This window comes from Genypterus blacodes, unplaced genomic scaffold (assembly GCF_046128005.1).
Source record: "Genypterus blacodes isolate CSIRO-AG114 ecotype Tasmania unplaced genomic scaffold, CSIRO-AGI_Gbla_v1 ptg000030l_1, whole genome shotgun sequence".
NCBI lineage: Eukaryota > Metazoa > Chordata > Actinopteri > Ophidiiformes > Ophidiidae > Genypterus > Genypterus blacodes.
This window is the reverse complement of record NW_027466843.1, coordinates 6251183-6272804: the sequence shown is the minus strand read 5'-3', so window position 1 is coordinate 6272804 and position 21622 is coordinate 6251183. Positions and strand designations below refer to the sequence as shown.

General features: G+C 42.6%; 1 protein-coding gene across 1 annotated transcript in view; it reads left to right on the top strand.

Annotated features, from left to right (window-relative positions):
• The window catches only part of ank2a (ankyrin 2a, neuronal), a 64752-nt gene that overhangs the window by 6995 nt on the left and 36135 nt on the right, over nt 1-21622 (top strand). The window contains exons 3-39 of the mRNA XM_076145726.1: nt 1022-1120; nt 1879-1977; nt 2069-2167; nt 2252-2437; nt 3145-3168; nt 4156-4254; nt 4516-4614; nt 4737-4835; nt 5045-5242; nt 5340-5438; nt 5611-5709; nt 5802-5900; nt 6014-6211; nt 6353-6451; nt 6537-6635; nt 7127-7324; nt 7525-7623; nt 7865-7963; nt 8242-8340; nt 8424-8522; nt 8632-8704; nt 9279-9565; nt 9720-9823; nt 10955-11179; nt 11787-11941; nt 12053-12264; nt 12364-12571; nt 12971-13067; nt 13166-13394; nt 13490-13615; nt 13725-13847; nt 13949-13981; nt 14071-14092; nt 15691-16208; nt 16294-16373; nt 17327-17403; nt 19807-20133. Of these exons, the coding sequence (XP_076001841.1) occupies nt 1022-1120; nt 1879-1977; nt 2069-2167; nt 2252-2437; nt 3145-3168; nt 4156-4254; nt 4516-4614; nt 4737-4835; nt 5045-5242; nt 5340-5438; nt 5611-5709; nt 5802-5900; nt 6014-6211; nt 6353-6451; nt 6537-6635; nt 7127-7324; nt 7525-7623; nt 7865-7963; nt 8242-8340; nt 8424-8522; nt 8632-8704; nt 9279-9565; nt 9720-9823; nt 10955-11179; nt 11787-11941; nt 12053-12264; nt 12364-12571; nt 12971-13067; nt 13166-13394; nt 13490-13615; nt 13725-13847; nt 13949-13981; nt 14071-14092; nt 15691-16208; nt 16294-16373; nt 17327-17403; nt 19807-20133 (5185 nt within the window). The remainder of the gene's footprint in view (nt 1-1021; nt 1121-1878; nt 1978-2068; nt 2168-2251; nt 2438-3144; nt 3169-4155; nt 4255-4515; nt 4615-4736; nt 4836-5044; nt 5243-5339; nt 5439-5610; nt 5710-5801; nt 5901-6013; nt 6212-6352; nt 6452-6536; nt 6636-7126; nt 7325-7524; nt 7624-7864; nt 7964-8241; nt 8341-8423; nt 8523-8631; nt 8705-9278; nt 9566-9719; nt 9824-10954; nt 11180-11786; nt 11942-12052; nt 12265-12363; nt 12572-12970; nt 13068-13165; nt 13395-13489; nt 13616-13724; nt 13848-13948; nt 13982-14070; nt 14093-15690; nt 16209-16293; nt 16374-17326; nt 17404-19806; nt 20134-21622) is intronic.

Below are 21622 nucleotides of genomic sequence, written 5' to 3'. Positions count from 1 at the left end.
AGGAAGCAGACGCATTGTATCATCTACAGCTTTGGATCCTGAAGCAGGAGGCCGGTTAGCTGAAGCCTGGAGCTCCATTGCACAGAGCGGTTGGACCAAAGAGGGCGAGAAGAGATTGAGGAGAGCAAAGAAAGGTTTTGAAGGAAATTAATGAAAGTGAGACACAGAAAGACTGGTATCTGGTTTGAAGAGAGAAGCAGTGAAGCCTGAGGTCGGGAAACTAAAGTAGGACTTAAAAAGCCTCTCCTAGTTGCACCTTTGATCAGGAACACCCCACAGAATGGATGAAGATGAGGATGAGGTGAACCCTTCTTTTCTGAGTTTTGGAGCAAATTTTTGTTCCCCTGCTGTTTAGGTGCCATGGAACACAGACTGACTGACTGACTGACTGACTGACTGACTGACTGACTGACTGACTGTCTTCTGTCTTTGAAAACCCAACCAGCTTTTTTGTGCATGTTACACTGTAAAAAAGAAAGAAAGAAAAGTGTCCATAGTCTCTGCATGCGTATTGTCAAGCACAGTCATATCGTTGTTTCTTTCCTTTTTGATAAACATCAACATCAAAAGAGGAAGCACCTTGTTGTCAGTCTGGTTTGCGGTCAACTGTGATTATCTTGAGACGTTGTTGATGACATCACTTTGTCCACAGAGGAATAATTATAACGCTTTCCCTCCAGTCAACACTTCAGTTCATGACAGAATGTTTTCAAAAGTAACTGGATTTCTTTGAAAACGTCCCCCTGGATAAGAACTGGCCTCAGAACTGATTTCAGCGATGTCTCTCGATAAAACAAGAAAGATTGGCATGAGCTTTACTGAATGTTCCCCAGAGGATCAACCCTTTGATTTGTACTACATGCCTTTCACAGGGCTGTTGGAGTGAATTGCACAAGCCCGAAAAGTCTGAAAAGTCTGGACACAGCCAAACGTTGCTACCGAATGATCGTAATCCCTTGAGCACTGTACAGTTTTGTAATGATAATAATAATACTTGTGTTGATGTATTTGCTCTCTCTAGAATGGCCTCAACGCGCTGCATCTGGCGGCTAAAGAGGGACACACGGATCTGGTGGAAGAACTGTTGGATAGAGGAGCGCCTGTTGACTCTGCCACAAAGGTGCACGGAATGTATTTTTCACTCTGCAAAGCCGGTGTAGCCACACACACGTCTGTCCAAATGTACCCTTCACACCTTCACATTGCTCTTTAGTAGAAATGTCTCAGGGGGGGTTTAGGGGTATCAGGTTTATGTGTAAATCACTATATGGGGGTCCACATCTCTGTATGAAACCTGATTCAAGAGGGTGGGTGTCGATGGAAGGCAAGACAGTTCTGTAGGGAGGTGAAGAAGTACACACACTTCTCTGTAAGTCTGTCAAGAATGTCTCATATGTGTCCACTGCTCAAAGACTGAGTTGCTGTCTGGAAATGAAGACACGCTGCCATTCAGGATTCTGGGTTGCTTCACAGTTGAGTAATTCCCCCGCCAGTGGGATGAAGGGAGATGGGAGAGTGTGTGAGTGAGTGCTTGGCAGGCTCACACATCAGGCTTAGCAGTCATTAAAGAGTAAACAGCAGCAAAGAATCTGTTGCCCTCCACGCTCATGTCCTTCAGTGACATAAATACGCTGATTAATCAATCAGTAACTGTCACTTCCTGGTTGAACTAAAAATAAACAGTCAGGCGGACGCTCCACACATCAGTGCACGGTTCGTTTGCACATGTGGGATGATGATGATGATGCAAACACATACAATGAATCTCAGTCTGTCACACCTGTTCATGTTTCAACAAACTGAGATGTTTTGGAGGTCCGAACAAACACCCGTACACACTTGGCTGTTTGAACTAACCCATGTGCTTCTGTGTTGCAGAAAGGAAACACTGCTCTCCATATTGCCTCCTTGGCTGGGCAGAGAGAAGTAATCAGTCTGCTGGTGAAGAGAGGAGCTGACGTTAATGCTCAATCACAGGTGAGGAGGGTCACAAAACTATTAGATACGTAATGTTTGCTAACTCTCCTTGTACGTGTGTGTGGGTGTAAATGTGTGTTTTTATGTGCAGAATGGCTTCACTCCACTCTACATGGCAGCGCAGGAGAATCACCTGGAGGTTGTGCGTTACCTGTTGGAAAATGAAGGAAACCAAAGCATTGCAACCGAGGTAGATAAACACTCCTGTCCACGTTTCCTCTTCCCTTTATCTGAAGTGACTGCAGTCTTTCACACTCTGCACATCTCTTCTCAGGATGGTTTCACTCCGCTGGCCATCGCTCTTCAGCAGGGCCACAACTCCGTGGTGTCCCTGCTCCTGGAGCACGACACCAAGGGTAAAGTCCGTCTGCCAGCCCTGCACATCGCGGCCCGCAAGGACGACACCAAGTCTGCCGCTCTGCTGCTCCAAAATGATCACAACGCCGACGTTCAGTCCAAGGTGAGGAAGGGGGGGAGGAAGGGATGGAAGGGGGGAGGGAAGAATTGTAGGAAGGTGGAGTGTAAGATGGGAGAGGATTCTAGAACAACAAATCAAATATAAGTGTAAGAGGTCCTCTCACAAACACCAGTTTGCACCAGTGTCGCATGTCTAGGAAGGAAAGATTAAGCTATGAACACAGAAAGCCTTTCTCAGGTAGAGTAAAGATGTATTTGACAGTCCACTCATGTTTAGATGCACAAATTTCACTTGCAGCTCTTTGCAAACATGTTGTTTCTCTTTGTGGATATGAGCTCCTACATTTGAAAAACAAAAAAATCGCAAACTGCTGCCTCTAGTGGCTGAACAGTGACATGCTACATGAGGTCCAGGCCAGGATTTGGTGAAATCTAAATTATTTATTAATTATAAATCTATAATAATTATAATAATATAATTCTCACTTCTGCCATCTTTTTAGGTGTGAGAAGTCAGATTCTTGAATATAATTGAAAGCACCATATATCCTCTGATGTGCCGTATATTGTTATGTATTCTTCCTCTCAAGCACAGATCTCAGTATTTATTCAGCCTTATTGTCTGCTTGCGTTTCTGTGTTTATTCGTGTGTTTACCTCCGAAACTCGCCCTGTGTGAATCCTCCAAAGAAATCTTTTCCCTAACAACCCGACACCCTATTTCCCCTTTCTCTCTCTGCATCCTACCCAGATGATGGTCAATAGAACCACAGAGGTATACAGACTGATTGTACTCATCATCTCTGTTTGATGTTTTTATTCTTAAATCCTTTCTGACCATCTCTTTCAGCTCTCTAGTCTTAATCTTTGTCCCTCGCTCTATGGGGACTTTATGGACTCCTGCATGTCAGAATTGTTTATAATGAATACGCATGCATGAAGCTTACAATGCTTTAGTCTACTCTACTCTCCTGCATGGCTGACACTCAAACACATGATGCTCTATAGATCGATTCCAGAGAATGTTGCATTTGAAATATTATATTTCATTTCCTTTTTTCTTTAAATACTGTAATGACATTACAGTTTTTCATACTTAAACAATGAACCAAACTCATACAGATGCCTTTAATTCCCCCCCCCCCCCCCCCCTTTATCTGGTGCTCTCTTTCTCTCCATAGTCTCTGCATGCGTATTGTCAAGCACAGTCATATTGTTGTTTCTTTCCTTTTTGATAAACATCATCTGCTCGACCTTTAAGTTAACTCTGTTTTTTAATTAAATTGCACCATGTCTATCAGAATGGGAAGGTAAGGAGTGAAAACCGCTGCAACTCTGTGCTGTAGATATTTATATATGTAGCGCACATATAAACGTCCATCTGTCTGTCTCAGCAGATAAACATCTTGCATATAGTTGCTTCATTTATTAGTTTTTAAATCCTTTATGTCTCGTTTGCATTATTCATGTCTCTACGTGCTTTGATTTTCTTTTTTATTGATACATTTTTAGTAAGCATGGTAGGACAACAGGATATGTGCATGTACTATGTCTTGTATGTATTTGTTGTTCTTTATGTTTGTAGTTCTGGTTGCTTCTTCCAGCATGCTGCTCTGTGGTGATGTTGCATGAGTTAATCAGGTTTCCCTCTCCTGTGTGCTGCAGAAACATTTAATCCCTTTCCTTTTGTCTTCTATCACTGTCTTCTCCTTTCTCTTTCTCTCTCACTCTCTCCACACCGTCTCCTGTCTGTCTCAAACAGAGTGGGTTCACCCCTCTGCACATCGCTGCTCACTATGGCAATGTCAACGTCTCCACCCTGTTGCTGAACAGAGGAGCTGCTGTGGACTTCACAGCCAGGGTAACGCCCCGTTCCTAATCTCTCAGTATATCATCACACTTCACACACTGCTGTCTATGAAGACCCGATGTATGATTTCACTTAGAGTCTTTCACAGCTGCGTGTTTAACTTATCTAGCTTGTCATAATAACATTGTGATTCTATAGTAATTGCTGGAAGTCATAAGAATATGAGAACATAAATGATAATAGAATAGATTATGTGATATGATTTAAGCGATGCTGTGTTCCAAACTGTCCATTCCTCATCTGTCCTGTCAGAATGGCATAACGCCTCTGCATGTGGCCTCCAAGAGAGGCAACACCAACATGGTCTCCCTGCTGTCTGACCGAGGAGCTCAGATAGACGCTAAAACCAGGGTGAGACTCTAACTTCATGATGAAACCATGATGACAAATGAGGACTTCTGCTGCCCCCTAGTGATCACTTATTGGGACATAGAAAAGGGTTGATCTTAACACGTTGTGTTTGTGTCCTCCAGGATGGGCTGACCCCCCTGCACTGTGCAGCCAGGAGTGGACATGACACAGCAGTGGAGCTGCTGCTGGAGAAAGAAGCCCCAATCTTAGCCAGAACCAAGGTATGACCAGGCTGCGTCAGTGCTGCAGTGGAGCCCAGAGTTTATCCTTTGATTTGAGGAATACGTTGAGTTATTGTGTCCTGTAGGATGAATATTGTACAAAAATATCAGGAAGTTTTAATCTAAAATGAATAAATCTAAACTTCACTCTTCATATCTGCCACGTTTCTTAAGTCTTTGCTTGTGTCTTCTCTTGTGTCCCCACACAGAACGGATTGTCCCCACTGCATATGTCAGCCCAGGGAGACCACGTTGAGTGTGTGAAACACCTGCTGCAGTTCAAGGCGCCTGTTGATGATGTCACACTGGACTACCTCACAGCGCTGCACGTTGCAGCTCACTGTGGTCACTACAGAGTCACCAAACTGCTGCTGGACAAGAAAGCAAACCCCAACGCTCGAGCTCTGGTAGGGACCTCAAAGGGTTCAAACCTTGGTGCAGCTCTGATGATTTGGAATTCAGGCAGTTGATTTGTCACTCACACTGTCTTTATGTCCTGGCTAGAATGGCTTCACCCCTCTTCACATCGCGTGCAAGAAAAACCGGGTGAAGGTGATGGAGCTGCTGGTAAAATACGGAGCCTCCATCCAGGCCATAACTGAGGTGAGGACCGTCATGCTGCCTGCACCAGAACAGAATGGGCAAAAGATGATTATGTAATTTTCAATATGTTTTACATGCATTGATACATGAGTAACGTTCGGTCGATACTCTCTCTCTCTCTCTCTCTCTCTCTCTCTCTCTCTCTCTCTCTCTCTCTCTCTCTCGCGCTCAGTCCGGTCTGACTCCCATCCATGTAGCCGCCTTCATGGGCCACCTCAACATTGTCCTGCTCCTGCTGCAAAATGGAGCATCACCTGATGTCTGTAACATTGTGAGTAGCAACAAGCAAATGCTGAATTCTTCATGGTTACGAATAACTATGTCTCAATATTTCTCACTGATCCACTGGGCCTGTTGTTGCAGCGTGGTGAGACGGCTCTCCACATGGCAGCGAGGGCAGGTCAGATGGAAGTGGTTCGGTGTTTGCTGAGGAACGGAGCGCTGGTGGATGCAATGGCCAGGGTGAGTTTAAGGACAAGCTGTTAACCAGAACAAACTCCATCATCAGTCCTTTCTTTATTTCCAATTTCCCTCTCTATTCAATCATGTTTGACCTCTTCATGGTTCCTGCACAGGAGGACCAGACTCCCCTTCATATCTCATCCCGTTTGGGGGAAACAGATATTGTGCAGCTGCTGCTGCAGCACATGGCTCACCCAGATGCTGCCACCACCAACGGCTACACTCCCCTCCACATTTCAGCCAGAGAGGGCCAGGTAGAGACCGCTGCTATACTGCTGGAGGCAGGAGCGTCACATTCTCTGGCCACCAAGGTGAGCAGGGAAAAACAAGACTTTATGAGTATCAGTGCAAAGTTTCTCACACTGAGCCTGAAATATGAAATTCAACATTAAAACTTTAAAGGTTGGGCATTGTGACTGAGCATTAGGTTGATTTCTTATCCCCCCCTACAGAAAGGATTCACTCCATTACATGTAGCAGCCAAGTATGGAAGCCTTGATGTAGCAAAACTCCTCCTTCAGCGCAGAGCTCTGCCTGATGATGCTGGCAAGGTGAGCAGCACTGATGCGTTTATGTGAATAGAAGCTAAGGAATTGGTTGAGGTTATTCCAACTAATGCAACTCTTCCTCTTGCAGAATGGCCTAACTCCCCTCCATGTGGCAGCTCATTATGATAACCAAGAGGTGGCACTACTGCTGCTGGATAAAGGAGCGTCGCCTCACGCCACTGCAAAGGTAAAACTCATCTATTTTATTACAGGAAAGAACCTCAGTCAGACACTCTCACTCTGTTACATGTGACATTAAGCTCTGCAGTTTGCTTTAAGCTTTAAAGCACTTCACTTAGGACTTGTGTGGCGACCTGTTTTTCATTTAGGAAATTGCTGACCGAAACAAGCTTTTGTTAAATATGCATGTTTGCTGTCTTATTCATAGTCACATGAGAAATTGATGATGTGTCTAATCTCAGACAAAGATAGTTCAAGGAAACTGGAAGCACCTAGCCTAGTTCTGTCAAAAGCGGAACAAAATTACAGCTAAAGCACCCAGCATCACCTGGGCTTTGAATAGAGGAACAGGAAAAGAACAGGACTAAGACAGAAAACAAGTTCATTTCTCACAGAACCTGGGGTGTACCCTGCTTTTTTAACTTTGCGTCATAGAAAAGGAAAAAGCAGGTGTAGTTACAACTGGATATTAACTTCTATCTCCTCCCTCCTGTGCAGAATGGCTACACCCCTCTGCACATCGCAGCCAAAAAGAACCAGAAAGCCATCGCTGTAGCTCTGCTGCAGTATGAAGCAGAAACCAACGTCCTGACCAAGCAGGGAGTCAGTCCTCTGCACCTGGCCGCTCAGGAGGGACATGCTGAGATGGTTACTCTACTGCTGGGAAAAGGAGCTCACGTCAACACCCCCACCAAGGTGACACACACACAAATACACACCTACAACACGAGGAACTACACGTTTGCTGTAATGTAATATAGAAATCATGTATTTAAGCATTTATTTCGTGTGTTCTGTGATGCTCAGCGTTATTTTACTCTTTCATGCTCACTGCAGGTTGTAGTTGTTGTGTATTCTCAATGATGCTGAGGCGACTGGGGCTTTGTGTGTTTCAGAGCGGGCTGACTCCTCTGCATCTCACAGCCCAGGAGGACAGAGTCAGCGCAGCGGAGGTTCTGGCCAAACACGATGCCAACTTGGACCAGCAAACTAAGGTACGCACACACACACACTTACAGCACACACACCTCAGATAAAACAAATAAGATATGGAAGGATTTTACGGAAACAGAGAGCGAGGTAGTTTCGGTGTTTATTGATAATTAGACTCAGACAAACGCTGCAGGATGTATTCATACAAACCTTCCACTCTGAGTTGAACAGCAGCGTCATGTCAGCACAGTGTCTCGGTCTCCCTCTGTGTCCTTCATGTCCTCGCCCTCTCTCCCCTCTCAGCTGGGATACACGCCTCTGATAGTAGCCTGTCACTACGGAAATGTCAAGATGGTGAACTTCCTCCTGCAGAACGGCGCAAACGTCAACGCCAAAACCAAGGTAGAGATGAAACGTCTGACACAATCTGATTTCTTTTACAAGTAATGACCGGATAAGTTACATTTAAAGTCCCTTCTTGATTGATTTTAGTGTTTGCAATTCATCATGTATTGTTATTGGATCTGAATGAATAATGAAAATCTAGACACGTAAATACATAAAAGAATTAGATAGGCAAAGCGGGCAGACATGTCAATGAATAAGGTGAACAACTATAACAAATGCCTTCATTTACAAGTAAATAAATAAAGATCTCATTTCCTTGTCCTGTTCTGCAGAATGGATACACACCACTTCACCAGGCAGCACAACAGGGCAACACACACATAATCAATGTTCTTCTACAGCATGGGGCCAAACCCAATACGACTACTGTGGTAAGAAAGAACACAAATCGTTATTCGCTACACACTCATAAATCTGCATTGTGTTATGAAAACAATTGGATTCTCTCTGTTAGAATGGAAACACTGCCCTGTCCATAGCCAGACGCCTGGGTTACATCTCTGTGGTGGACACGCTAAAGGTCGTCACCGAGGAGGTCATCACTACCACAACGGTAAACTCCATGTTTGACTCTCCGTCTAGACGACTCCTGTTTAGTTTAGACACTGAACAGGAAGCCCAGTTCACTTCTCTCATCTTCCTATTCCAACTGTATTTGTCAGACGGTCACAGAGAAACACAAGCTCAACGTCCCAGAGACCATGACTGAGATCCTGGATGTGTCTGATGAAGAGGGTGAGTGACTTTAAATCTCTAAACCATCCCAGTCAGACACTATCAGAGCTGAGTGCTTTGCGTTGTGGGCGATTTAGTTCTTAAAGCTGCGTGTTTCACAGCTCTGATGCTCATGGACGACGAGCCATTCAGTGACATGTCTGTGGAATTAGAAGGTACAGGAAAACGTGTGCCCCCCTCTGCTTGCTGCGTGTGTTTATACTAATGAGTGGGGTCATTTTGCAGCCGTACTCACTATGTAGAGTAACTTAATGAGATATATAGATAGATAGAACTCCAAACCTTTAGAATCTGGCATGTCTGCCTCCAGAAAGTCTTTGAAGTTAACATGGCTGGATTGTTGTTGTGTAGTTTAACCTTTAATTCATTATCTGGTCTTAGTGAAACAAATGAATTCCACTACTTTACTGGATTTTAATGCAATTTCTTTATCTAACTGCATAGAAATATTGTTTTTATGACTGTAATTTGGACACAGTCTAAGAATACAATTATGAAAGATCAATAAAAGAAGCCTCACAAAATCCGATGATTTGTTGTGTGAGATCTCAAGCGTCACACATTTGTCTCCAAGGTGAAGACACGATGACAGGCGACGGAGGGGAGTATCTGCGAGCGGAGGATCTGAGAGAGCTGGGGGACGACTCTCTGCCAGGACACTATCTGGACGGCTTCAGCTACCTGAGCCACAACCTGGACAGGTCAGAACCACAGCTAGATACATACAGAAAGATACATGCAATGGAGTGCAAGTATATAAACATGGTGATGGTTCTTAACAGGCCCAGTCAGACTCCCATTCACCAAAGCTTCCAGCAGAGGGATGGCGTCCTCATCGAAGACATGATAGCGAGCCACCAGGTGAGGACAGAGCGTCTCTACAGTCTTTTAAATCCCTTACTCAACCCTTACTTAATCCTATTACGTGATTTATCTGGTTTAGTTCATCTTGTTACTAAATAATCCATGTGATAAACCCCTGTGGAGTGACTGATTTGTTTTCTAAACACTGTAGATCGCATCTCTGTCTCGAGAGCATGAAAAGGATTCGTTCCGGCTGAGCTGGGGCGCAGAGCACCTCGATAATGTGGTGCTGTCCTCCAGTCTGCTGCACTCTGGGTACACACACACACACACACACACACACACACACACACACACACACACACACACACACACACACACACACACACACACACACACACACACACACACACTGACACCGGCTGTAATAGTGAACATGTTAAGAAGCAGAGAATATATTTTTTTCACATACTTGTGTTCATCTTTAGTTAGGACTTCTTCAACTCCTTCATGTCTGTGTTCTGTGTTCTATCTTCTCTGTCCATTGTCTGTCACTGATCATGCTTTTTGTTCTCACTTTTGCTCATTTCTATTCTCTTTTTTTCTTCGTTCTCTGGTTGCTTTCCTTTGCACTCTTGGGTCTTGGCCGTGTCTGTGATTGTGTGCGTTGTATTCTGCTTCTAGCCGTTCCTCTCCGTGCCTAGACCATGACAACAGCAGGTGATACCCTTTATTTGGGCTACTGTCTCTTTCTTACCTCTTCCTATACACTATCCTTATCCATCATATTCTGACATTGCTATTTGTTTGCATGATTTCATACTGCATGCTTTAAAATAATCTGAACTTGGGATGTTTCAATCACATTTTGCTAGTGTGTTAAAGTCTGATGAACACATTGATAGCTAGGATTTGCAATAGCAATAGTTCATTCAGTATCATTCAGTGTGTATATTGTCACTGAAACCATTGATTATTGTTGTGTGCTTTGGCACGCAATGTTTTGCCCACAATGATCATAGGTTTCCTGTTTGAACAGCACAATGTGATCAGCTTGATCAACTCTGATATGGATCTTACAGTTTGGCTTTGGGTCATCCCTAAGTTAACTTGACATGTGCTTATATTTCATCAACATAAAGCTTGAATGTTATTTGAAGGCACTAATTTGCCTGAACACATCTGATATGTAAATCATGATTCATTTTGTATGTTTTTGCTCCTTGACGCAGAAGTTCCTCCCTGGAAGAATCGTGTTTAATGCCTTCCTCCTTACATACCTGCCTTGCAAATGTCAAACGGAATGAAACAGGAAATGATTGAAAACATTGTAATACAACAGAATGGAATGACGTATAATCTCCTGGTGCTTGCTTGTTGCATGGAGGCTCAAGTCTTTATTCTAATATTTGTTTTATTTAACTGGTATCTGACCCTTTTCCTCAGCTTCCTTGTTAGCTTTATGGTTGATGCCAGGGGCGGGGCCATGCGTGGTTGCCGTCACAATGGCCTACGAATCATTGTACCACCAAGAAAGTGTTCCGCACCTACACGGGTGACATGTCGACTCGTGAAGAGACACCGTCTTGCCTCCATGCCCCCTATGGTGGAGGGTGAAGGGCTGGCTGGACGCATCATAGAAGTAGGACCCACAGGGGCTCAGTTTCTTGGGTAAGTGTGAGTTTGGGATTTTGTGTGTATGTGTGTGTGTGTGTGGAGAGGTTGGTGGTATGGGTGTGTGTGTACACTGCTTGGGCTTCATACTTTCTTCTTCAATCTCCCTCTGTGCTGCGTATGGATCAGTAAGCTCCACCTCCCTACAGCTCCTCCCCCTCTGAATGAGGGTGAGAGCCTGGTCAGTCGCATCCTGCAGCTGGGTCCTCCAGGAACCAAATTCCTCGGGTAGGGGCCATGTGTCAGAGACGCACTGCCACCCTGGAATCCTGGTCACATACCCATTCATACCCTTCTACCTTGTGTACCCTTTTTACAGAATTTCCTGATATACTTTTATTTGATTTCCCAACTTTCCTTCCAGCCCCTAGATCCATTTCTAGTTGGATTCTTTTTTTGAATGTGCAATGGATTTTCTTTGTATGCTTATTTTTCAGGTTTCATTTCACTGTTGCATGTTTTTATCTCACATTTAAACTCTATTCTTCTTTGGAACGTGGATCATATACTATTCAAGTAGAATTCTCCATTATTATCCATTATGCTGCGTGTAATGTTACGACCCGCTGTATTGTTCAACCTCTCTTATTTTCCGCATTCTTAGGCCTGTGATCGTGGAGATCCCCCACTTTGCAGCTCTACGCGGCACCGAGAGAGAGCTGGTGATCTTGCGGAGTGAGACAGGAGAGAGCTGGAGGGAGCACCATTGTGACTACACCGAGGAGGAACTAAACCAAATACTCAATGGCATGGATGAAAGTAAGGCAGATAGATAGGTAGATAGATAGATAGATAGATAGATAGATAGATAGATAGATAGATAGATAGATCTCAGAAGGGTTTTATATTGTATCTGGTCTTCCTTTGCAGAACTTGATTCCCCTGAGGAGCTTGAGAAGAAAAGAATATGCCGCATCATCACCCGGGACTTTCCACAGTATTTTGCAGTCGTATCACGGATAAAGCAAGACAGTCATTTGATTGGTCCAGAGGGTGGGGTCCTTAGCAGTACACTTGTGCCCCAGGTCCAGGCTGTTTTTCCTGAGGGAGCTCTCACCAAGAAAATCAGAGTTGGGCTACAGGTACGAGATGAACGTTGACCTGAGTTGATTGCAGTGTATTGTAAGCACAGGCAGTCACTAAAATGGTTTCATTTGTTTATCTTTTGTACCTTGCTTTAGGCTCAGCCCATTGATGTTGATGTGGTGAGAAAAATCCTTGGTCACAAGGCCACATTCAGCTCAATCGTCACACTGGAACCAAGAAGGAGGAAGTTCCACAAGCCAATCACCATGACAATCCCTATTCCCAAGACTTCCACCAGTGATGGATCAAACCCAGTGTTTGGTGGCGATACCCCCACGTTACGTTTGCTTTGCAGTATCACAGGTTAGTATGATAACAACTCAAACATATTGAGCATATAGAACAGAAGTGTAATTGTTTGGCTTTTAAAGCCACAATGTGTGACTTTGAAGAACATCTTTTGCTGATTTTTTGAAATCCTTCTCACATCCTGATTGGATTCTATAAATTAAATGCTCCTTTTTCCCAAATCAGACACAATTTGCCTCAAGGGGGGGGATTCGCTAACTTAATTTTCAGTCATGGTAGGAAGGTTTAGCAGGGAGTCAAATCAATTCATCCAATTAGTTCCACCCACTTCACATTCTTACAAACAGTTGCTTCAACCCTGTGTCTCTTGAACACTGAAAGCTACCATATCTGTTTGTGGTAATATCTGGCATATAATGAGGTTGGAAAACAAATCCTGTTCCTGTGTTTCAGGTGGAACCACTCCTGCACAATGGGAGGACATCACTGGCTCCACACCGCTCACATTTGTTAACCAGTGTGTTTCCTTCACCACAAATGTGTCAGCAAGGTAAAGCCTCCTCAAGTTTTAAAACTTCCCTCATTCTTTTGATCCAAAATGTTCTCTTATCATCAGTTTTTGACTGGAAATCTCTTTCATATCCAAAGGTTCTGGCTGATAGACTGTAGACAGGTCCAGGAGTCTGTCAATTTTGCCTCTCAGCTGTACAGGGAGATCATCTGCGTCCCATACATGGCAAAGTTTGTCATTTTTGCCAAGACCCTGGACCCCATTGAGGCCCGCCTGCGCTGTTTCTGCATGACTGATGACAAGATGGACAAAACTCTGGAGCAGCAAGAGAACTTCACCGAAGTGGCAAGGAGTCGAGATGTAGAGGTACAGTGACAATGGCAGATTGTTAACTAAATGGATGCTGTTCTTAATTGTTTGTTTGAATCACTTGAACAACTGTCATACCCAAATATTTACAGGTTCTTGAGGGGAAACCAATATTTGCTGACTGCTTTGGAAACCTAGTGCCTCTTACCAAGAGTGGACAGCACCATGTGTTCAGCTTCTTTGCCTTCAAAGAGAACAGACTAGCCCTCTTTATCAAAGTATGGCTTCACGTTGGATGAAATATCAGACATTTGTTTTTATTGTGTCAATCAGACACTCAAATCTAAATATACTTCATTAATGGACTGTTGTTTCACTGATGGACAGATCAGGGACACAGCACAGGAACCGTGTGGTCGGTTGTCCTTCACCAAGGATCCACGCACTTACCGCACTCTTAACCACAATGCAATTTGCAACCTCAACATTACCCTCCCAACCTACTCAAAGGTCAGTTTGCATATTATTTAGTGTGAAACAGTAATGATTAGTCACATTTGTTGGGAGTGATCGGATTGTTTGGCCTCTAACTGTTGGACTCTTTTCCTTAGGAGTCTGATTCAGACCAAGATGTAGATGACGAGGTAAATAAACAGTTAATTTGATACAAGAGTATGAAGAATAATTGTGTCATTCAATAGTCACTAACTTTTCCTCTTTGACGTCGTTACAGAGTGAAAAAAGTGAGAAGAAATGTAAGTGGAACTCTGTTGTTTTGCCCGTTTGTCTCTTGTGACAGTGTTAAACAGTTTATAAGTATTTTCCAAAGATATTTTAGCTTTATTTTAAACAAATCTTTTAGAAATAGTTCCTTACAACATATACTAGTTGATACACTGTAGCCTTTACTGGATTAAGATAGCAAACCACATGACATGTAGCAATATGAGAACCTGTATGATCTTTGATATTTGATATTTAGACTTGTGTTTTCCTAATTTCCTCTACTAACAGTGTGTATAATCACATTTTCACTGGCAGTTATGCAATGGCTGATGTACACAGCATTTACTCCCACTCCAAAATCCATTGACTTTTCCCAACTTCACTCACCCATTTTCATTTAATTGTGGTAGCCTAAGTATGACCCCTGGCTTTATTTTGGATTATACATCATTAAAAACAAAGTTGAAACGAATACTTTTTACTGCAATCAAGTTTTCATTTGAAAGGGATTAATGATAGAATCTCTTGTGTGAGTATGAGGAGAGGTTTGTTTAGCGGCATTAATGTGTAAGAAGTATTCATTTTGACCAGCAATTTTTAACAGTAGCCACAGTGGCATGCTGACAATCCTAATTTGCCCTGCATGGAAATAACATCAGGTTGTTTATCTTTTGTAAAAGTGTCTGCATAATTTTGTCTTGTTTATTTGTATTCTCATCATTTTTATTTTTGTGATTTTGGTCACCAATTTGCTGTTTATCTTCATGTTTCTACTTCATTCACCAACTCTCTTAAGTTGTTTTCATACCTCACATTTTATTATTCTTTAAATATATATTCATTCATTTTGACATAGTGATTATCTTCGCTGATTATTTTGATAGTGGTTTATGGTCACAAAACATTGTAAATGTTCAATAGGGTAACCAAAATTAAGCTGGTATGGTAATTCTATAGTAAATAAGTGTAGTCTCATGTAGGCCAATATGCTCATACATATCTGAGGCGAAGGAAATGAATTATGTACATCCCTTACAGTTATTTGAAATTTTCAAACCTGACTTAAATTTTTAAAAGATGACCCTATTATGTTTCTGATAGTTAATTGTTTTACACCTATTTACATTCTCTTAATTTTTATACTAATTAAAAGCTTATTGTGTTTTCTATGCTTTGGAAGACATGACTCTTCATGTCAACCGCAATCTTGAGATGTTTCGTTTGTCTGTTACTTTTACTTCCTGTCCATTTGTTCCATATTTATGTTTTTCTGTTTTTGAATTCTTGTTTCATTTTATACTATTGGTCTATCATTTCTGGATATATAACCAAACAACTGGGATCGGTCGTTCTTGTCCTCATTCTTCCTGTTTTGTTACGTGTCCTTGCTTTGCTTATGCTGTTGCTGCTCTACTCCCCCGAACCTCTCTGGGTCAAATTATTATCCTCTTCCCAATCTTCTTTTTGAGACTTCTTATCCTCTGCCCTGACAGTCCTTACTCTCTGAACTCAAGATGGATTATAATATCATTGACTTGACCACAGTTTTCTGATGTCTCTCTCCCCTACTTCATTTCTCCCTTATGTTCTTTACCCTTTTTGGTTGGGAAATTATTTTAAATGGAAGACGATGAGTCTGAATCAACTGAGACGTTCTCTCTGAGAACTAACCAACCTCTTGACCCTGCAACCCTTGCAAGCCCGGACCTTCTCTCAGACATATCAGATGTGAAGCATGATCTTATAAAAATGTCTGCCATTTTGACAGCAGAGCAGATTGAACACTCAACTGATGAAGACAGAGATGGAGCTAGAGGGTTTGAGACAAGAATGGCTGGAGAAGCTCTGGACATTGTGGAAGAGTTTAAAGAAAGGCTTGAGATGGTTGGGGAGATTCTGAGAGAAGGAACACATACCAGAGATCAAGAACAGCAAGATGATGCTCACCAAGAGAAGTGGGTGTTCCTCTCAGAGACAAAGGCTGGAACAAAGACAGAGATTACCTCAGTTGAAGAAACAGTATTCTCCGAGGTTTGCATTGAGAGGAAGTCTATGTGTAGACCTCTCACAGAGGTTGGAGACATGACTGGCATGGTCTCACACCTCAGCATGGACATGGACCAATACTTGGAACAGAGGCCTGTTGTAATGACAAGTTCTCAAGAGGATATTATCCAAGACACGTGTGAGGAGGTTGTTATAAAACATGATGGAAAACGTCATCCCCCAGTTATTAAGAAACCTGTCAGAAAGAAGCTTAGAGACAGAGAACGTTCTGGATATAGCAGCTCTGAAGGAGAACTGGAAAGGGTGAGCTCAGACGAGTCCTTAGATGGGGATGTTGTTCTCAAAGACAGTGATCATGTACCTGCCCCAGTTATGGAACCTCCAGCTTCCCCTAGGGTGGTTGAGACACCTATTGGCTCCATCAAGGAAAAGGTCAAAGCTTTACAGAAAAAGGTTCAAGAGGAGGAGAAAAATACACAGACACTAACTCCACAGACAAAGTCTTACATTTCCACAAAGAAGACTGAGGCAGACATGCCCGAACTTCCTAAACTTCCCATGTCACCTATATCCCCCAGATCTCAGACAGAAAGGTTAGAAGAGACTATGTCTGTTAAGGAGTTGATGAAAGCATTCCAGACAGGGCAGGACCCATCCAAAAACAAAGCTGGGCTTTTTGAACACAAAGCCATGGCTCCTTCTATTTCATCTTTGGTCTCAGAATCAATAGCTTCTGAAGAGACACAGAAGACTGACCACAGCCCTACAAAGCAGCCAGAATCACAAACCCAAATTCAGAGTTGTACTCATCCACAGAGTGATGCCAACATATGTCACAACATAGAGAACCAAACAGTAACCATTATGCGCGAGAGCCCTGAGGAATCACCCTTGATTTCGGATACTTGCGAAGTTGAAGAGACAGAAAGAATAAGAGGAATGTTTGAGTGTGTAGGGGTTACTTCACAGAGAGCAGAGACAGAGTTGTCTGTGGAGAGCATTGGCGGGATGCACTTAGAAGAACCAGTCATATGCCCTGCCCCATCAGAAGACACACAAATCAGCCCTGATCGCAGACCCTCTGAAGACTTCAGTGCTGACATTAAGGCCGAGTTGGAGGACAGTCCTGAGTACCAGCTTTTCAAGCAGAAAACTGCAGCAGAAGATGGGAAGTATCAGTCAGATGCACCTGAAGATAGTTTGCTTGATGAGACGATGACATGTCCAGTAAATATCTCTGATACCTGTGTTAAAAGATACAGTCGTGATAGTGCCTCTGTTATTGAGAATCAGAAGGATGATGAGCAGAGTCCTGAGAGTCCAAAGCATGAAGGTATGGCTGAATTCCCTCCCAGTGTGGAGGTGAGGACCCATCATTCCAGCTCCAAAGAAATTGAGGAAAATCAAACAAACCGTTCAGTCCTTACTTCATCTACTTCCTCTCATGCGTATGTCATGCATTCACAGGAAATCCAAGTTGATCAAATGTGTCAAAGAAATACCACAATTGAACATGAAAATACATTAATTGTTTCACAAACTGGCATTGATGTCCAGGAGCTCCCAGTGATAGGAAAGACGGGTATTGAGGAGCCACAACTGAGTGAAATCCACGTTGAGAGGAATACATCTAACCAGACAGCCAATGCAGCAAAAGATATGTCAGGGATGTTATCACTCTTAAAAAACAACTTGGACCAGTGTCTAGAAAGTAAACCTCTGGCTTGTCAACCAACAGAACTGCATGTTGTACAGGAGAGATTTGAACAAATCATCTTAAGAAAAGACAGTAACAAAGAAAGAGTCACATTTTCTACTGATGAAAACCAAGGATCAACAGTAGAAGACAGAACACAAGAACGAGGTTGCGCATGGTTGGAAGAACATGAGAACACAAGAAAGGGTGATGAAACAGAGAGTCATTCAGAAGAAGCCAAATCATCAGGGATAGCCTTGACTGCCAATGAACTACCAATGAAAGAAGTATTGTTAGAGAAAAATACCTCATATCAGCCATCTACCAAAGTAAAGGAAATCTCAGGTATGGCATCACTGCTTAATAGTGACCTGGACCAATGTTTTAAGGACAATCAAGTGATCAGCAAGCCTCCAGAAGAGGATGTTAATCAGGAGAAATTTGAACAAGTTATTCTTCCCAAAATCAGAAAAACCTCTTCAGATGAGGAAAACCTTACAACATATGATGATAAGCCATCAGAAGATAGTACCGACTTGGAGGCTCTGACAAACAGACAGACAAATGAAAAAAGTGAGACCAACGTTCAAGTCAGTGAAGCGACAGTAACAGAGACACAATTGGAAGAGGTTTACATTGAGAGAAAGGCACGTCACCAACATTCTACAAATGAGAAGAATGTGACAGGCATGCTGTCACTGCTCACCAGTGACTTAGATCACTATCTAAAGGAAAAGCCAGTGGTCATGGAAAGCCACCCAGAAGATATCGTCCATGAGACTTGCACACAAGTCATACTAACAAGGGACACTGAGAGAGAAACTGGTACGTCAGCAGAAGATACATATTTAAACAAAGATATTGATGACAAAGGAGCTTTGGGAGGTGGGTGGATTCATGATGATGAAGATGAAGGTTCCGTGGGTTGTTCATCTCAGGAGGCTGAAATTAAAACCTCAGTCAACGCAGTGTCACATTTTAATGATCCAAATGAAAGCACTGTTAACATTAGCAGTTCATATGAGACAATCATTGTGTGCAAAAATAATCAGGAGGACCCAGTTGTTTCTCTTCACTCTGTTGATGAAACACAAGAATTTGCACCATTGTCGTGTAGTTCTAATCCACCACAAAGACCAGCAGATTTGGAGAGCCTGGTTTCTGAAGACTCACCAAAGGAGTTGTGTCATCAAGACTCACTAGAGGCAAGTCCTGTCATGGAGGATAGATCCTCAAAGTCTCCTGATTCAATTGAGCCAAGCCCCACCAGAGAATCCCCCTGTCCAGATTCTCTTGAAGGAAGTCCAACTCAAACAAAGGATCCAGAATTCACAGTTGTAGTGAAAACAGCTGTGTATGAGGATTATGCATCCCAGCTCAAAGCATGTTTTGCTTCTGACAAAAATGCGGTGCAATACAGTGGTGAAATGGAACATGAACATAGGTTCTCAGATGAGAGAGTACATGATGGCGATGACCCAAAAACCTCTGACAGTGACAATCTTCAAATAAACATTGAACAGACTTCTTCTAACGAAGATGAGGGTAACGATGATGATACCACTAAACAATTTACTCCAGAAGAAGAGATGTTTAAAATGGCTGCAAAGATCAAAACATTTGAAGAGATGGAACAGGAGGCTAAAATGAGAGGTGGACAGGAGGAAACAGAGCAGTCATTTGAGTTTTACTCACGACAAAGTGACACGCAGTCATTTGAATGTTCATTAGTTTTGAGTCAAGGTCACAGAGAAGTAGAGAAATCTGATCCAGAGAGTGAGGAGACAGTACAGTTTTTAACAGCAAAAGATGTTGAAATACAACAAAATGAAGACACTGAAAATCCTGACTGTTTACATTCACCGATCACTGGCACACATTTCACCTCTATGCCAGATGAGCACTGTGCAGATCAGGAGGAAATCAAGTCTTCACTGATGAATGCTGAGGAGGTGTTTAAATCAGATGTTTGCAGTAATGAATCAGATGTTGACAGAGAACTTATTGACAGTGAGACCATCCTTGAGATTCCCCAAATAGAAAAAGATAATGATGTGATCCGAGGCTATGAGGATGATTTAGCCCTAAATGCACAGGTTCAGGATAAGACACAGAGAACTGTTGGTCTTTGGGAAAGCAGACAAACATCGAACATTGTACCTGTTCCAACAAAAGTTGAGGAAGGCACCTCCGATCCATTCCAGTTTCAAGAGGGGAAGCTATTTGAAATGACCAGAGGAGGAGCCATTGATATGACAAGAAGAAGCTTTGATGAGGAACAAGGATATGATATTTTTCATATAGGGTATCTTCCAGTTGATGAAATTGTGCCAGAGGAGTCTTTGGAAGATCAGCACATTTTAGAAAGTAGTGATTTTGTTACAGATACGTCCTGCCAAGAATTTCCAACATCACCATTGACTGAGGATGCCAGTGGCAGAACTTGGATTCCTAATCCTAGAACTCTCTTGAATGGCTCAGAGTGTGATCAACAACTTTCTGAAGGTGGATTTGGCAGCTCCACAGAGGTTCATTTGGGCTCTCCTAACGATTTGGAGAGACTAACCAATATTCAGAGTGAGGTTGGAAACATAGAAAACATTGGATTTGACTACCTTAACTCTACCATAGCTGACCTTCAGTCAGATACGGTTGCCCAATCAATGAAGTCAATGCAGAGACAAGATTCTTCAGAATCCTCTCATGATGAAGAGGAGGAAGAAGATGAGGAAGATCAGTGCTCAGTCATTGAGATGCCCTTTTCAGACATCACAGCAGATCATCAAGATTTACCCACACCTTTAGGGATTAAAGCAGATAGCACATCTATAAAGGACAGCAATTTCAAAACTGGCGTGACTGCCAAAGACTCACTGGTATTTGACCCGGATCATATTCAACGATCGAAACCAAAAGAACCAACAATTTTGGACGGCCGGACTAGATCAGAGGATGATAGTGACACAAGTAAAGCCAAAAACAAGGAGCATAGAAGTCATTCTGATGGTGGTCATACTGATAAATCCAAATGTTTCCACTCCAAACTTCCTATTATGACTAAACAGAAAGAGCTTGCGCATACTTCATCCTCCTCTCCCCAACTAAAAGATATTGAAATCCTTGTGACTAAAGGATCATCTGTTCAGTCTTCTCTGGAAACTGAGACAAACAGTGCTGGTCATGGAAGTCCAAATTCTGTGGTCTTCAAATATGACAGCCTGGTCTCACACAGTTCAGATTCTGATGTCAATCCTTTGCCGGATATACAACCATCCTCCGTGACAGAGGATGTATTTGAATCCAGGCCTGTCTGGGATGACAAGGTGGAAACTCAGATGCAGAGAATCGGCGATGACCAAACACCAGAACCTACACAAGGTATGCCCATATATTCAAGGGCTTCTTCTGCTCTCCTTTCTCTGCTCAGCACTAGGACTTTTTCTTTTTCTCAGAGCACAGTACCATCACCACTCATGTTCTGTTGTGTCGTTTTCATGTGTTGTACTTTATTGTCTTGTCCATCTTGCATTGTGTTGTTTGCTTAATTTCTGTATTTCATGTATGTCTTGTGTTGTGTTGCTTTGCATTGTTTTGTGTGGTGTTGGTGGTGTGGAGCATCACCTGTTGTGAAGGAATTTTTACATCTGTCTGTGTGTTAATGCAATCTCAAGATTGAATGGCGACGTGTAACAAGTAGTGCCTAACAATTTTGTAGACATTTAGTATTAACTTTACTAATATTAGCATGTACATTGCTTATTCACAATTTAACTGTCGTTGTATTAGAATTATTATTGAAATATCAGCTTCAACTCAAATTATAGACCTTTATGTCATCCATGGCAACATCTCTGAC